The 18,717-nt window shown below is 35.7% G+C and overlaps 1 protein-coding gene across 7 annotated transcripts in view; it reads right to left on the reverse strand.

Annotated features, from left to right (window-relative positions):
- Positions 1–18,717, reverse strand: part of ZNF385B (zinc finger protein 385B) — a 125,053-nt gene that overhangs the window by 20,242 nt on the left and 86,094 nt on the right. For all 7 annotated transcript variants that reach the window (XM_008505070.2, XM_030454651.1, XM_030454653.1 and 4 more), the window contains 2 exons: positions 17,833–17,943; positions 4,060–4,222 (listed from right to left, as the gene is read on the reverse strand). In XM_008505070.2, the coding sequence (XP_008503292.1) occupies positions 4,060–4,222; positions 17,833–17,943 (274 nt within the window). The remainder of the gene's footprint in view (positions 1–4,059; positions 4,223–17,832; positions 17,944–18,717) is intronic.

Raw genomic sequence — 18,717 nt, forward strand, 5'->3', positions numbered from 1 at the left:
ATGTTGCCTATTCCTCCTGTACCAGCTGAGCAAAAAGAATTTTTCATAGAGAATCCAGAGTTTATCTGTACCTATAAAGGCCTAAGTATCAGAGCCTTCTGACCTTATTTTTAAAGAGAACTGAACTTGAAATGCCCGTAACTATCATTTCACAAACAGTTCTTCCTGTCACAAAGTAAAGAGAGCACACACTGAATGGATCAAAGATGGAGGGAAAAATTACCTTACTTTTACAATCTGAAATCTGTTTTTGGCTCATTTGAGTAGTAAAAAACAGTTGTGTTTACTTTTTGATTTTTATATCAAAGCAAAATGCAAAGAAGGTGATACCACATCATCTGTCTGCTTCAGTTTGAACTATTTGTTTTGATTTGGAAGGATCAAAGTATTCCCCTTTGCTTGAAAAGTAAACAGTGACATTTCAATCCTCTCATTATCATATGCATGCCTAAAAGACTCATCACTGTAAGCATCTAGACTATGCTAACTCAGGATCACAGACACCGTCTTCTATTGCATTCTCAGAGCTATAATTAAAAAAACACTCTAAATATTCAAAAATGTGTTATGTAATGGTTGCTACCTCTACTCTTTTCTAAAGCAATGCCATAAATATATGTACATTCTTTATGAAACCATCCTGAAAATCTTGGGCTTCCACAGGCAGGGAACGGAATCTTTGCCCCCGCAAATAGAGCAGCTCCCAGTAGTGTTGGCACTGCTGCTCTGTAATCACGTCTCAAAGCAGCAGCAAAAAAGCTTGCAGTGTTACAGTACTGATTTTCTTGTGTACAAAACTGTTCCCCAGAGATTACTAGACTTTTTCTGAGTGGTTATAGAGAAACTGTGTGGGACACAGTTCATGAAAGGGTTCCTTATGGACGCCTCCAATCTGCAAATAGTCATCTAGAGAAGCAGACATGACCCAACAAGAGCTACAGGAACAGCAACCTTGTCACACATATTTAGCATTTTCTTTTCATCTGCAGAAATAGTGAACAGGATAGGACGGTGGTACTTACACATAACAATAAATGTTTTCTAAATGGTGAAGACTTATGCACTTAGAAAATAAGATCGCACGGGATTCTACTCATGTTAGAATACAAAACTTGTGCAATCCAACCCATCAGTATCCACTTACCTGAGGCTGCAATCAACTCAACATTATGGTACTACAGCTTTATATTATTATTATTATTATTATTATTATTATTATTATTATTATTATTATTATTATTTAATATTACATTTACTATTGGTCAGTTTACAAAACTAATTCCCGAGACATCATGTATTATTAATGTCAGCAGGGAAGACCTCTCTCTCATAACTTGGGCATTGCCATGCTCAAATGGAGTTCCAGAGTCACACCTTCCCATTCAGCTGTGGCCACTTTTACCTGTAGAAGTCCATGTTCATCTGGAAACTTCCCAAAAGACCTTAAATTAACTTTTGCAGGTCTACCAGCAATTTATCAAGTTGAAAGGAACAACTTTAGAGATACCACTGCATCATGAGTTTTGAAAAATAAGGCCTGTATGAATTTGGAGTTCATCTTCCGTAGATTCATCACAAAAGCCAAGCTAACATTGAAATTATTTTTCCTGTTACTACTGAAGTAGTGATTTTTAACAAATAAGTGTTTTGGATCTCATGGTACATCTGACCCACAGAAGACATGGTCCCATTTCAAACTTAACATGACATTCTAGTTTCATGTACAGAAACTGTTCAGTCTGGAGACCTCCATGTTATTCACCATTATGTCACTCAAAATGAGTCTACATCAAAAAGGTTGCTAGTCACTCCCATTGGGTCCTTTTATTAGCAGACCTATATAAAAGAACAGTAAATTCAGTTTATCAGTTTACTATAAACATTCTACCCATTTCACACTAACACCAGTGGAAGTACAGCAGAAAACAAAGAAACACAAGAACTTGAAACTGTCTTCCCTGTCTAGCTACCATTTTCCTGTTCTATAATCAATAAAAGAACACAATCAATTACTTATTTCTTGACAAACATTTCTTTGGAAATTAAAAGTCCTCCCAAGTACAGTGATTAAACAACAGCTACACAAGTTGTGGAATTTTATTCCCTTACTTGATTCCATTTAACCCCTACCTTATGTACTTCTAATACAATTTTTTCATACCTACACCACACATATATGCACTCAAATCCCCTGTCCTGAAAGTAAATATAATTCTCAGAGAATGAAAGCTATGTTAAAATATTCAGAAAAAATGGTAGAAGTTAATTTGCTACAAGGTAAAAAAACTCCACCACTGATTACCAGAAGCAACACAGTGATTGCCCTACCTGCAGTAAGCATTGCGTTAAGGAGCTAAATATATGTTAAAGAACAGATCAACAACAGTCGCTGTAAAGGAAAGTGTAGCTTAACAAGATTACAACTTGGTTTCAAGTCCACAGCCTGGTAAAAACCAGGGTTTTCACCCTGCCAAGCCATTTCCCAACTCTGTGTTCAGTATTCCCTGCCTTTGTGGAAAATTTTGCCAGTCCACATTCAGGTCCTGCTGAACATCCCACCTGCTATGTCCTCTAGAGCAGTAGCCAGCTCTGAGGAGCCTCCTCCTCACAGAGAATTCCACTATTCTAAGTGGGAAGAAAGTGTTTAACTAAATTGCCACTGTCAGTAATTTTCGAAATAGCAGCACTTGCAATGGTGTAATCCAACAGACACAGATGGTAATCTAATTTGTGTGGAGTAATTAATGGCATAAAACAACACACTATTAAAAGAGGGAAATATAAAAATATCTAGAGAGGGTTTCCCTTGTCATTGGTTAGATTATTCTCTCAAAAATGGAATGCAAAGAGGAGTGATGGATTTTAAGTACCCTGAACAAAGAAAATTTAACCAAGGACAGGTCTGGTAGTCTGGCAAAGAAAACATAAAACAGGTCCAGGCTTATGGAAGAGATGACAGAGTTTGCAAAAGATGCTGACACTTATGTTATTTGCCTCTTAGCCTTTGGCATAGGCAGGGGAGAGCATTATACAATTACATGATTACAGAATGCATTCTTAACATTTTAAATCCTTTGATTTTTTACCTGATAGCTCATTTCAGCAATTGTCTGTGTTCTTAAAAGGTACGCATTACAATATAAACACCTGCAGCAGTAAGCTATTATAACCAAAGCTATTTTTGATATTTCAGAGTAAAATATTTATCAAATCATTTAAATCTCTATTCAATAGTCCATGTTTTATTTACATAAATGGTAGTTTGCTACAGTTTTATAGTACCATGTCTTGTTTACCTGAAGATACTACTTTGATTCATGTTATCTCTCTCAAGCCTAAAATGTGATTTGTTAAGTGAATCAACCCAAAACTTGACACCCATTGTCACCCAGACAAAGACAGTGAAGACAGCAGGATGGCAAAGAGCCACTGATACAGTTTTTTTTATGTGGTTTGTATGTGAGAAAACCATGTCAATCACCTTATTAACATGGCTCAGCTCTGGTAAAGAAAAGCAGTCTGATGAGGGGGGCAGAAAAAAAATCTTAAAAATACAAAGGAGGGAGGTTGACGCATGGATGATCTTTGGAAGTCAGGAAATATCCACACCATGAGGCTTTACTACATTTCTGTAGATGTGATTTCCTGTTTGAGCAATATTACCCTATTCAGAAAGGAAAAATTTTGCACAAAGTTTTCTTGTGCTTCAGCCACATGTACATTATGTACATTTTAGACTTGCCCTTCAGCCCACATCTGTCAATTACTATTGTATGAAAAACATCCATGCTTATTACTTACTTATCACATACTTATTAGTATGCAAATTTCACAAGTTTAAAAAGAAAATAGACTTTAGCATTCAGGAACAACAGATGTTTCACAGATGTGAAAAAATACTTTGATAAGATCAAAACCAAACAATTTTGTACAAGTAATCATTGTAAACAGTTCAGAAAAACACAAGCAAATAATCACTGTCATGCAACCACATTCTCTTGTACAAATGCTACAAACGGAGAAAATAAAGAATATATAGAATAGAAAGTTTTCATTGACCTGATTTGTCAGAGATGTTGGCTGTGACTGGCGTGGTGGAGCAGCTTGTGTTAGTCTTTGCGCTGTCCTTGGAAGAACCAACTTTGGGTTTATTTTTCGTTGCCTCTAGTGCTTTCACCTTCTTGGCATGTTTACTTCCTTTGTAGTGGGCCTCGGCCTGGCTCTACAAAGGAGAACAAATCAGGCTCACTTTTTTCTGTACTCCTATATAACACAATGGATGGCAAGGCAGAAAAGTGACACTTTCAATAGTAGGCACTATGTTATTCCACCTAGAAAATTTTAGTAGCTTTATACTAACAGCTTTCCTCAAAGTAAGTTCTTATATATTCAAACAACAGGATATTAATGAATGGCATGTGTTTTCAATAACTTGAAAAGAGAGGATTTGAGACTGCATAAAGCACTCCTAATGTAATTCTTTGTCTCCATGGTGCTTAAAGATTTAAAGCACTGTACAAATGTAAACAGATCCAATTGAGAAAGATGCTACTCAATTTTCATGTACTGTTCCCTAGTCTTTATTGCTTGGAGTTAGTAAGATATACTGTGCTATAACATGATTTAATAATCCATTTTTCCTTCTGTTTGATCTACAACAAAGCATTTGCATCATTACACAAACAGAAACTGAATCAGGCATTAATGACATTATGATTTCACTATTAGATCCATCAAGAAGGGTTAAAATGAAGAAACAACATACCAATAAACTTCAGTAGACCCAAGTAAAATGCAGAAAAGTAAATGCCTAGCAGTCTTGACAAATAGCCTTGAATATTTTTTCCAAAGACTAAGAAAATTGGAAGGACATGAAGGAGAGAAGCTTATATTTTTATATATATACATATATATATATATATATTTTTTTTTTTTTTATATTGCATTCTATACTATAGTATCATAGAAAGTTAGGGGTTGGAAGGGACCTCAAAAGATCATCAAGTCAAACCCCCCCTGCCAGAGTAGGGTCACCTACAGGAAGTCACACAGGAATGCATCCAGGGGGCTTTGAATGTCTCCAGGGAAGGTGAGGTCACAACCTCCCTGGGCAGCCTGTGCCAGTGCTCTGTCACCCTCACAGTGAAAGTGTTCTTCCTAATATTTATATGGAACCACCTATGCTCCAGTTTATAACCATTGCCCCTTGTCCTATTATTAGTCAGCCCTGAGAAAAGCCTGGCTCCATCCTCCTGTAAGTATAATATATATAATGTACTCTTTGGTCTGCCCAGAAAAGCCTGGCTCCATCCTCCTGTAAGTATAATATATATAATGTACTCTTTGGTCTGCCCAAATAGGACAGAAGTATCTACTGAGATGTAATGTTTATTTCACCTTTGTCTTAAAACTATTTCAGAAGCCAGGCTTTTGAAATTGCACAGCCAAAGTCAGACACAGAAGTAAATACCCATTTGCTAACTGATTTTAAGATTCCAGTATTACTTCTGACTTCACTATCTCTACATAACCTTGACAAAACAGGCCACTTTGTTAGGTGCAGAATTGAAGAACTACATGCTTATAAACTCCCAACCTTGAAAATTTCAGCTAATGAATTTAAATATCTTTACTTCTAAAGAAATTAATTTACTAGCAATAAGTAGGAAACATGATTTTATACAAAACACACTTTCATATTTTCATAACATTACACTATTTAGCAATAGCTTTGCATTATTGGTCTTTCCAAGCATAATTTAAAAAAATATTTCAGATATAATACTAGGCACATCTTTATAAAAAGAAACTGCAACCCCTAAGACATTTGAATTACATAAAGAAGGAAGGAAGGGAGAAGGAAAGAAGGAAATAAGAAGGAAAATCATTTTACAATCAGCAAAAACTGGTATTACAATGCAGTCACAGCTTGAGACAACATGTAATAGCAGTTTTATCATATGGCAGAGTGTACATGAAAGCTAGAAAAAGGTGGATCAGACAAGAGAATATACAGTGCACTGGAGTCCTCACAAAAAATTACACGTTTTTAAAACTTATGGAGAAGTGCCACTGAAACTGAGGTGTGAAGGTCATATTCAGAAAAGTTTCTGAAATGATTATACACGCTGTGAAATACAGCATTTTTCAACTCAAAATAACATGACGTTGTGGCTGCATCTTTTCTTGTATAGATTTCAGACAGCACCCATTCAGCAAGAAAGATTTACAGCTAAGTATTACTTTGAATTCCTTTGAAAGCGAGATTTAAAAATAAATAAGTTATGGAAGTCTACTCATCAATTGCTATTACACTATTGCTTGATATAAAGAACTTTGAAATATTAAAATGTGTACACATACAATTTCAGTATTATGAATAGCTATAGCTATACCACTACTACTACGTCCACTACTTAAAGGACACTTATCAACTTCTGTCTTCCCTATCAGTCTCTGCCCTTGCTGGGGTTTATCTAAAGCTTCTAACACTAGAAGGAGTGTCTAAACCAATTCATCACATCTTATAGTGTGCAAAAATTGAAGCTAAAAATTGAGGTGCATAAATACTCTTTCTGTTCCAATACTTTAACTTGAAATAATATCAAGAAGATTTTCCACTCAAGCATTTTCAAGTGGATGATGTCCCTTTAAATATTTGAACTCTCTGCTCTAAGCATATGTGTGCTGGTGATAGGATCAGATGTTGCCTGACGCCAAAGCTGTAACATAAGAGACATAAGTGCACTTAAGATAAAGACTTAGTAAGTCAGTTCCTTGATAATAAGCCTTTCTGCTGATATTTGTAATAATAATACCTGCAATATCAGTAGTAACCTACTACAGTCTTTGATTCCCTTCATTCAATCCTCACATTGTGTACCTGTTGAGAACAAATAGGTCCAGGCAGAATTAAAAATAAAATTTCATAAACACAAGAAAAGCCTCATGGAAATGTGGTGAATGGACTCACTCAAGTTTTGCAATTACATTTGTAATTAAAATTATTATTTTGAAATATCATTATTGTTATTATCAAATTCATAGTTGTAGATTATAAAGCCAACAGGTATTGCTATGACTACCTAAGTAGGTCTTCTGAAAACACCAACCTTGTCCAAAACTATTTGAAGTTGTCTGCTTTAATTTGGCAAAGAAAAAAAAATTGTCCAGCCTTGATTCTAAAAGAGTTAGGAATGAAAAATCTGCTTTGGTAAATTGTTTGTACTTCACTTTGTCATTTAAGTACTTATCACTTACTTCTACAACAAATTTGTCTAGTTTCAACTTCCAGGGGCCAGATTTTGGTAAACCTTGGTTTGGTAAACCTTTGTTTTCCAGGTTCTTTCAACTAATTAGTGTTCGGTGAGTCAAAACACAGATGCTCTTTTCAACCATGTTTCCTAGCCACAGAAGCACTATTTTCTAACCCTTTCAGATACAACTGAAGTTCAGGGTTTGCTAATTACCTTCTGTGTCATAAATCATTTGATTCAGCTGCCTTTTGATAACTGAAATGCAACAAAGCACTGAACTGTGTTCAGCATGGAACTCTGCTCTCTGTAACCGTGTTACAAAAACCATTGGAGTTTTCTGAAGCCATAGTAAGTAAAAGAATCTGAAATTGGAATACAAGTTCTGATTACTGTTAACACTTATTCTGATTATGTATATCTTGATCATTACTAACCCTAGTTTTCTGAAATATTTGCACAAGTACCATATTAATGGCAAGTATTTTTGCTCCAAGTCCCATTTATAGCTTGCTTCTGACACACATACAGCAATACAGTACAGATTATAAGCTTTATAACCCACATAATTGAAATAATAAGCATATCTTTGAAATGAGCCATGACATGAAAAATTTCTTTTATAAGACAAGAACCTAAACATTTATTTTCATTTGCTTCAATAATTCAAAGGAAGTTCCGAACACACAAGATTTAGAAGTCACATGTGTGAAACATAGATAACTGACCAGTTTTAAAATAAAATCTCAATAAAATATAAAATTAAAGACGAAATATCCTATGCATGCAGTATTTTAAATGGATGCTGAATGTACTTTTTGATCATTATTTATGCTAATTAACTAAGTACAACTAATTCAAGCAAATTTCATATCAAATGAGTGTTTGAGAAACTGGAAGAAAGGAAAAGACAAAATAGAGATACCCAATCTTAAGGAAAGTCTCTGTACTCATATTTATACATATATTGATGCTTTTTTATTGTATTATAATTTATTCAAGTGTAAAGGTCTACGTTTACTGTGGGATGAACTGATTCTACAATAAAATAATTTCTGTGCCACAATTCAGTATTACTGAAACATTTAAGTTTTTATTTCAAAAGTATTAAGATCAACTTACTGCTTATATAAGCAACATGAAATTATATCGTTGTACTTCTATTTTTATTATTATTATCCTTACATTAAATGCTAATTGGGTTGAATAAGGAAACATCTTTAAAAAGTAGAATAAGAAAATATTTCAAATGAAAGTTTTCCTATCTAAAAGGAAAATCTAAATTCCTCTTGGTTCTAAAACTGACTGTGGGCTACTAGCTTGATATATACACATTGCAACCTTTTAAAATTGAATCCATATACTTATTAGAAAGTACAGAAAGTCATCAAGTACTGTCTGGCAAGATTTAATGAAGAGGAAAAACTTTAAGCTGCAAATACCAGAATGCAAAAACCCCAGCTTTACACTGATAGGGCAAATCTCATATAAGTGTTTATATATTTGCTTGACATTACTTTTTTATCAACAGGATGCATATTTTAAGACATTAAACTTATGTCTAAATATATAGAAAATCATGGCTTAGTGAAAAGTTGTATTTTGAATTCAGTTGCAAATGATAAAGAATGTCATTGAGAGATAAATAAACATATAATTTTCTGCCACAGTTTTTGAAATTCCACCACCTTAAAATGCTGGGAGGATGCTTGTCCCCTATTTAAGTAATCTATATTTTTAGTTCCATTCACAGTCTTTAAGTAGTAAAAACCCCCAACTAATTATACCCCCTTTTTTTTTTTTAAGTGTGAATATTATTAGCATACTAAATTTCTTAGAATAACCTCAGTGGTTTTATTTTGCATAAACCTAACTGTGTTTACATGTATAGACGTGTATATATATATATATATATATATATACACATATATATAAGGATATAGATAGCCAGTAAACATACAGATCATACAGATTCTCTGACAGTAGTATTACTTTTAAGAACACTTAGAAATGCAGGTAAGACTGTAGTACAAAGGATTACAGAAAATGATCCCTGTCAGAAGCAATAACTGATGGTACGGTTGAAATTAGCAATATTAATTTTGACAGCTCACAAGTGACTGAGTTTTAGAATCTATCTGGTGTGTGAATTACTAATTAACCAAATCTATTACTATACAAAGACAAAATATTAGCCTACCAAATCCCTTTCATGACAACCTGGTGCAAGGTTTGACTAAGTCTAATGGTTTAGGGTGTATGAGTGATTTTGCTTTTCATGTTCCTTCAGGATGAGATGAAGTAATCCTTCAAAAGGTCTTGGTGGAATTACAACCACTGGACTGCCAACACCAAAGCTGAATTCTTTTAGTATAAGTATAATATATAATTGCAAGACTTTGCACACATAATAGTCCTGAAAACTGTTCTGCTCTGGGGTATCTTCAAAGGTAGATTCTTACTGAACATCAGAAAAAGTTCTAGATAATTTTAAACTAAAAGTAAATTAAATCTAATATGCTCTAAACATGGTCACAACATACACTGTAGAAAGACCACTTCCCAACACCTGTGTACCTGTCCACTTCTATACATCAAGCAGATTACAATTCCAGGGAGCACGTCATTAATACAGAATTTCCTTATTTAATTATTATTTCAGAGTACTTACAACACCCTCATAATATTCAAGTAAGCTGAATATTATGAATAAATCCTTATGCTAAATTATCAATAGCTTGAATTATTCAAGCTTATTTTGAAATTAATAGATTTTGCATCTCAAAGATAAAAATAAGGCCTAAATAGTCTGGAAGATAAATAACAGTGTTCTTGTAAAAGCATGGACCTAAGCAAGGTCTTGACTTGCAGAACTCCTGGTAACTACAGATTTCCATCATAACTACATAGTCTCAAGTACAAAAACCCTAATGGTTTTTGCAGGTAAAGCTTAGTACTTAGGAAGTAGTTAGGTTGGCCATAATTGCATTATATTAGGCAGTAAGGAACAGTGGTTTAATGATGCGTGTGCAGCATCTCTGCAAGAGCTCTCCTGACACAGCTGCAATGGCAGTGGGCTGATAAGAGAAGGCATCCAATTCAGTAAGATTGGAGGAGCACAGAAGTATTTATGTCCATAACATTGTCTTTTTAACTCACAGCAGGTACTAAACTATAAATCTCCCTTTCTTAAAACAGTAATCAGCCTACTAAATATTTGATCACATATTTTACCAGTTGGAGCCACAATGTAGAACTATGTGTATGTATGAGAGGAGTATGTAAATTAAGAAGAATTTAGACTAGAATAAAAACTTCAGTAAAAATTACATCAAGTGTTAAATTAGAAAGTTGTGTTAAAAAATTTAGGTTTGTATCATTTGACATTAATAATAGATGGAACTGAATAAATCAGCAAAACTGAAGCATTCCTACATTTGTTATACTGATGCTACACATTATTTCTTCATTTCTGTTCTCAACAGATTTCTAAAACCTAATTACTCCAAATAGTAAGGTAGATTTCTATTGAACAGGACATAGAAAATCAAAAAGCTGTATAGATCAGCCATGTCATAAGAAGCCAATTCATTTCAAATATCTAACGAAAATTAGTTAAGAGCTTTGTTAAATAGATGTTATTTGAACAGAACTTTCAGAACATTATAACCCTGCACCTTATAATCATGCAATATTTCTGTCATGTTGTAGCTAACAACTTTCATCATTTTGTCAGTTCTGTCTACAAAACAGAAAATTACTTTCACAAGTTCCTGAGATTTATGCCGTTAATTGCCTTCTATCTGCTTCACTACCCTTCATAGCCAAAGAATCAATATGAATAGTCTTATTTCTAGGGAAAATGTAAAACATTTGATAAAAGATGATGACAGATCTGTAGATTTTCCCTTGATGCTATTGATTATTCCATGTGTTATCTATTTGACAGCACGAGTGAATCATTCAAATTTGAAAAGTTAACATTTGGCAATACTTGTCTAAACTTTAAAAATTTGCCTTCTGACTTTTTAAAAAGATGATCACTACCAGCACATCATTTTTATTAACTATAAATGCATTCAACAATAAGATGACATTCGGCATCTCCTAATACCCAACAAAAAGACACTTGCTTTTTAGGATCTGCAAACAAGGTGTTTTTTCTTGATTCCCAGGCCTTTACAGGTGACACCAGAAAGCAGTACTGACCATCAGTCTTGACTTGACAGAACAACGCGCTGCACAAACCCAAGCTTATTTCAAACAAATCATGTCCTGGCAACAAGATGGTACTCACTGGGCTGTATCACAGCCAAAGACCTTTCTACAAGAAACAGAGGAGACTTAAAATTGACCAAGAGATGACACTGTTTTCTAAGAAACACCAACAAAACACCACTGACTCCTGGCGTAGTGTATTTGTGTGTTTGGAATACAAAGAGTTGTCTGGCTGCTGAAGAAAGGTAGTGGATTAGTACTGAAATTATTGGATAGTGCCAATGTTCCAAAAACTCTGTGGACTATCAATACAAATAAGGAGTGAGAAGACCAGAGAGAAGTTACTTGAACAAAAGGTGATAACTCATAGGTATGGAGAAAAAAGCAATTGTGAAGAAGCCAAATAGATATCCTTCCAACTGCAACTCATTTTTCTCCTAAGGCTGCAAGCTACAGTGTCAGATACCATAAGAGAACATAATACACATCACAAGGACAGCCTGGTCAAAGCTCCACAGGTCCTGGAGTGATTTAAGGCCACAGACAGGATGCAAAAGAATGAGGTAAGAGAATTTTTGCCCTTGTCCTGTTGCCACTGGACCCTCTTACAGGTATCATAAGGATTCAGCAAATTAACTCAAGCTGCTCTGTTTCTGCTAGAATGTCTCTAATGTAAATAATATCAACAAGCCAGACCTATGTAATTAATACAAAAACTTATTTAGCAAAGCTTGTCTGTGGTCTACGTAGATACATCATGGGTTTGGAAGTCATCCCAGAATTCTTAAAAGGAAAAAAAATTTTTTTCCAAAGGCTAAGCTAGTTCCTGTCTTGCTTCCTCTTGCTGAAATACAATAATGTCCCTTGCTCTGATGTCCTTTAAGCAAATATAAAATCTGACTCATTATCACAATCTGTTCCATGAAAAGGGACACTTCCCTTTCTGCTGCATGGTATCTGGTGGTAGTAAACATAACTGAGATACTTCTCTTTTTTCTGAGATGGATTATAACATGCAAGACTATACCTTAAACTTCACTGACATAGCAGTCATTGCTGCACTGGAACACATACTGTTACATCACTGTGTAGAAATGAAAAGAAAATGGTGTAAACAGATTTTTTGATGCAGAGATGGAAACAGCTATGAGTATTCTAACATACTCAGGCAAATCCAAGTGTAACTTCTAATGGATGGAGTTGTTTGTTTGTGTTGGGTTTTTTTTAAAAATTTTAAAAAAAAAGTATATTCCTCTGCATAGCAGTATAAAATTTATGTCAGCCAGAATAAATAACTTATAGATTATTCTGATTTATCAATCTCATCAGCTACCAATATTTGTAACATTATTCTTACTAAACTGAATTTTCCAGCTTAATTCAACAGCAGTTCACTCCTGGTAGCTATTGTCATTAAAAATTCATTTAGAAAAAAACCTTTTTTCAAGGCCCTTCTTCCTTTTTTTGCCATTTCACTTTCTTTGAATTATTGAGAGTGCTACTAGCTTCCAGTCTTGTGGTATAATCTTGACATCAACCACCTTCCTTCTATTATTTTTTTATTTCTTTTTTCTTCACAACATACTGCTCCCCACCTCCTGCCCTTACCAAAAAAAAAAAAAACAAACCTCCAACTTCAGGTGCTCTATCAGGTCTACCAACCTGGTATGGATGTCCCATATAACTCAGATTATCAAGGGCATGACACTTAAGTTTGGTGTTACTTCACAGAGATGGCATCTTATGTTTCTGGTTCTCAAGACTTTGGATCATCTCTTTTATTTTTCACTTTCTTCTGGAGAAGACAGAGCTCAACTGTTTGTGCCTGAATTTATTAGCAGAAAAACACAGCTTCCAAACTGACCAAGCTAATGAATTCTAGAAAAGGACAGATCGAGTATTATAGTGAATGTCTATACATATAAGCCAAAATCCACCATTATATTTTTGGAAGAGCATAAACAGATCAGGTTAAAATACAGAAGCCAAAGTAAAGGATTTATGTAAGTCAAAGGCGGGAGCTGGGAAAAGGAAGATCGCCCCACTTAAGATGAAGAGCAGGTCTGAAACCATCTAAAAACTTGGACACAGTCCCACACAACATCCAGGTCTCCAAACTGGTAAAACATGGGTTTGACGGATGGAACACTCAGTGGATAAAGACCTGACTTGATGGCCTCACCCAAAAGAGTGGCTGTCAACGGGTCCATGTGCAAGTGGAGGCCAGTGACAAGTAGAGTCCCTCAAGGATCAGTGTTGGGACCGGTCCTGTTTGACATCTTTGTTGGCAACGTGGATGGTGGCATTGAGTGCACCCTCAGCAAGTTCACTGATGACACCAAGCTGTGTAGTGTAGCTGACACACTGGAGGGAAGGGATGCCACCCAGAGGGACCTTGACAGGCTGGAGAGGTGGGCACATGACAACCTCATGAAGTTCAACAAGACCAAGTGCAAGGTCCTGCATCTGGGTCAGGGCAATCCCAAGCACTGATACAGGCTGAGCAGTGACTGGCTTGAGAGCAGCCCTGAGGAAAAGGACTTGGGGGTGCTGGTGGATGAGAAGTTCAACATGAGCCACCAGAGTACTTGCAGCCCAGAAAGCTGACTAGATCCTTTGCTGCATCAAGAGAAGCATGGCCAGCAGGTTGAGGGAGGTGATTCTCGACCTCTACTCTGCTTTTGTGAGACCCCACCTGGAGTACTGAGTCCAGTTCTGGAGCCCCTATTGAAAGACATGGATGCACTGGAGCGTGTCCAGAGAAGGGCTATGAGGATGATCAGAGGGCTGGAGCACCTCTCCTATGAAGACAGACTGAGAGAGTTGGAGTTATTCAGTCTGAAGAGGAGAATGCTCCAAGGAGACCTTATTGTAGCCTTCCAGTATCTGAAGGAGGCTACAAGAAAGCTGGGGAGGGACTTTTTAGGACATAAAGTAGTGATGGGACTTGGCGGGAATGGATTCAAATTAGAAGAGGGCAGATTTAGATTAGATATTAGGAAGAAGTTCTTCATCTTGAGGGTGGTGAGACACTGGAACAGGTTGCCCAGAGAGGTGGTGGAAGCCCCATCCCTGGAAGTTTTTAAGGCCAGGCTGGACAGGGCTCTGAGCAACTTGATCTAGTGGGAGGAGTTCCTGCCCATGGCAGGGGAGTTAGAACTAGATGATCTAAAAGGTCCCTTCCAAATCTAGCCATTCTATGGCTCTATGAAATTAAACTGAATTTAAGAGTTTCTACACAGATGTTTTCTTTTCAGCAGCAGTTTGGGAGATCCTGAAGAATACAGTAAGGAAACATGTAATTAAAAGTATAACATGATAGACTAAAAATAGAATTATCCTAGCAATTTTCATTTTTCAAAATACAAAAGGCATCACTTCAACGTTAGACATGTTTATTCCCACACTAGAAACAACCTATTTTAAAATTTTCTTCCAGCCGTGACATCAGACTTTCTCTTCCTGAAGAGAGCTGCAGATCCTTGTCACCTATGAATCTGATGCCAGAACCACTCTCACCCAACCTAACCTGCAGATACAGCAGAAAAAAACCTGAGACATTTGCAATTTACTGTATGAATTTAACAGGAGGTAAGACAACTATAAATTGACTAGTCTGAATACTTTGGTCTATTGACCCAAACCAGTGGGTGTCTGCTGTGTGAGGAAAAGACTGCAGGCAAGGAAACCAATTTTCTTCTCACAGATACATATCCACTGGTTCCTATGTTACTCATGCAATAGATAAAGCATTACTAGAAGCAGGTCAGAATATTCAACTAGAAGCATGTCAGACTTGTACAGCTTGAAGAAACTGCAGGTGTGAAGTAGTTTTACTACAAATTTTATTCTTCGATATGCTATGCTGAAGGCCTTAATGAAGGTTATCAGAGTTTCATGACACCTGAAAAGCTCTCAGTACATTCTTCAGATGTTACATGGTGGAAGGGATTCACTGAAAGGTTCAGCAGTTACAAGGTTCACAAATACCTGACTGTCTTTTCCCTGGTCCTAACACAGGGTGGATTGTAAAGACCATTCCAGCCCCCAAGCATAATTTCACATTACAAAAGGACCAAAATTAAAATACACAAAGAGAGCACATTTTTGTTCCTGTGAAGTGGCTTTTAATAATCTAAGAAAGTACTATTAGAGCCTACACAGCTTTGCTGAAAGGCATTAGAATTACCTCCGTGAAATTATAATAATGCTGATTATCTGAATAAAATAAGATCTCACTCTCTCAGGGAAAAAGAAAAGGCAACACACACTCAGATAAAGCACACTTAAGGTCAAAAGATGGAACCTGGAGCAAAGATTTAAAATCTTCTGTAACCTTCCCAGGAGAAGCTGAATAATCCAATGAAAGGCTATATAGCTTTTAAATTAGAAATTCTATGCTTTGAAAATTAATTGTCCAAGTATTTCTTACGTCCTGTTTATGAACTATTTGACACAGTTTTATTAATACCAGAAAATAAATATAATAATACTACTAGAATATTAACACATTCTAAAATAAAATTTCCATATTATTTGTCAATATCCTGATAAAGCAAATAGCTGTAGGAATTAAGGAAATGTACCTTATAAATAACAGTGTTACACTCATGACACTTCATGTTTTCTTACAAGAATGATGATACTTTCAAGTAAATGAAGGTGAAGACATTGATCACCTTTAGAAAGAACTGCATAAATATACCCACCTCAGAAGGAGAAATAAGCCTATAATCTACCATGCTTTTGTGATGCCACTATTGAAAACAGAATATAATATGCATTTTGTGTTTTACTTTGTAAGTAAGTCCAGGTAGGAAAAAAAGCTTGGTTGTCAGATGTACAAAATGATATAATATTTCAGCTCTTTTTTTTTTGTTTTGAACCAACTAAACTGTGATTCAGCCTGCCTGCCTGAAGTGCTGTTTTTCCACCTGAATGACAATGCAGACAAATTAAGTGACTCCTCCAGGGAGCTGTCTGGGACCCTGATCAGAGGGACCCTGACCTCAGGAGCAGAGGGAAGGCTATGAACAGGCCAAGCTGTCTCCCTGCTCCAACTCAAAAGCAAGATTCAGATCCATGGAGTTAAGGGTAATTTTTTAAAAACTTCATTGCTTCCTTGTTTCACTCAGTAAAAGTATCAGAGCAAAAAGATTTTTTGGACTTTAAATCTTAACCTTGAAGAGTAAAGACAGGTGAACTAAATTTTAAACAATGACTTTCGAAAGTGGTTAATGAAGTAGATATTGCCACTTCAAAGAAAGCTTAATAAGCTTGTCAAAAGATGACAGATTTAAAAATCAATTTGAAGGTAAAACACCACTGCTTCAAAATCCTCACCAGCAAAGACAAGAAAGCCAAACTGGAAAAACCACACAAGACACTTTTCCAAGGGGAATGGTAGAGGCAGAGAAAATAAGAAAAATAGGTATAAGTGACTGATTTTAGGTATCTAGGAGCACCATGTGATTGATGGCTTTGAGGGGGTGTCTGCAAACTATTTCTTAGCCTTAAATTGTAACAGCAAGATCTATAATATTAACACATCATGTAAGGATTTGTACTCACTCTTGAGATTAAAAAAAAAAAAAAGAAATTTTTGGGTTTTCCAAGTAACTTAATAATATTAGTAAGTGGTGTCCAAGAAAAAAATGCATATTTTTAAAGTGTCAAAGGTCATAATTTTCTTAGACATAGTTTTCTTGAATTTCTTTAATTTTTAAGCTCCTTAGGAAAAATATTAAATAGATATATATTTTAATCATATCAGCAAACGTAAATGTGCTCTTCTGTAATTTATTTTTTAAAAAATTACATCTAAGAAAATTTTCTTGAACATTGTTCTACTTAAAAAGATGGCTAGAAGTAAACTTTCATATTTATTCCAAATGAAAATTACCACAAGACTGACTTTCTTACAAAATCAGAAGACATTATCAGCAAGGATGTAGAAGCAACAGGAAAAAATACATTTATTCTAGAAGAAGTGCAGGAATGACATAGAGAACTCACAAGGAGGCTTTTCTGTCTGCTTCTCCTCCTTTAAAAAAAAAATCAAAGAACAAACCTTCTTTAAACCTTTTTTTTTTCTTCTGTACATCTTGAAGGTTATTGGACTGCCAAAGAGGATATCATCAATGCAAGTGACACTGGATATTGATCCAGATTTGTTCAAGAAAATCAAATAGCAATGTACCTCTTATGGGCTTCCACCTTTGAGTAGACAAATTAACAGCCCAGGAAACTGAACAAAATGTAGGAAGGACAGGAATAATTTGGTTGGGTAAAAGAGGTTTAGATTAATTTCACCTAATGTACAAAAAAACAACCAAAGAAAAAAAAGCAAGCCAATACTCACATCAGAGTTAAAGCGAAGCTGGCAGACATTACAGGAAATTACTTGTTTCTTCTTTGGTGGAATGGACACTCCAAATGTGTGGTTTATGACTGCTTTTTGCACAGGATCCATCTGGGAAACAAACAAAAATCAATTTACAACTTTAAATTTTTCTTCTGTACTGTATGATGCCCTGTAAAAATAAAAACTTCTGCTGGAAGCTTTTTTTTTTTTTTCCCTTTACTTTTAAGATAAACAGGAGTAAATAAAATTCCAGTCCTGAGAATAGTTAGATTTAGCACTAGGAGGGAATTATTAGAACACCAGAGTTTATGAAGAAACTGTTGCTGCCATCCCCAGGCCCTCTGTCACCTCTGGATTGCTAAGAGCTCCCTCAAAGCCTTCACCTGTCATGTGCTGATCCAACAGACACCTTACAAGGAACCACTTTTGCTCCCTATGAAAACACTGTCATTTATTTATCTCTACTTGTTTTTCTGTTCAGTAATAGATAATAGCAGGTATTTGGAAAACATTCTCTTCTGGAGACCTCTCTGTGAGAGAAAGGTCCTCTGCAGACTTCACCAGAAACATCACTTGCTGGGCAAAGATGTTGCAACTCCCAAACATTGCCATGCAGAACTGGTGAGTGACAGAGCCCACGGGAAGACACGAAGGGAATACTGAAGGATACTGAAATCACTGTGCTTCAGAAAACATTTTAACATTGCCAAAAATGTGAGATAAGCAAAGCACTAAATTTAACTGAATATTTTCAGGAACTGATCTCATCTTTACTAAATACCAGGAGTGCTGTCGGTCAGCAGTTTATAACACACAAGATGTCAGAGAGCTCTGTTGTTAACACTGCAAGAGGTGGGGAATGGCACTGGATGTTACAGTAAC

Source organism: Calypte anna, chromosome 7 (assembly GCF_003957555.1).
Source record: "Calypte anna isolate BGI_N300 chromosome 7, bCalAnn1_v1.p, whole genome shotgun sequence".
NCBI lineage: Eukaryota > Metazoa > Chordata > Aves > Apodiformes > Trochilidae > Calypte > Calypte anna.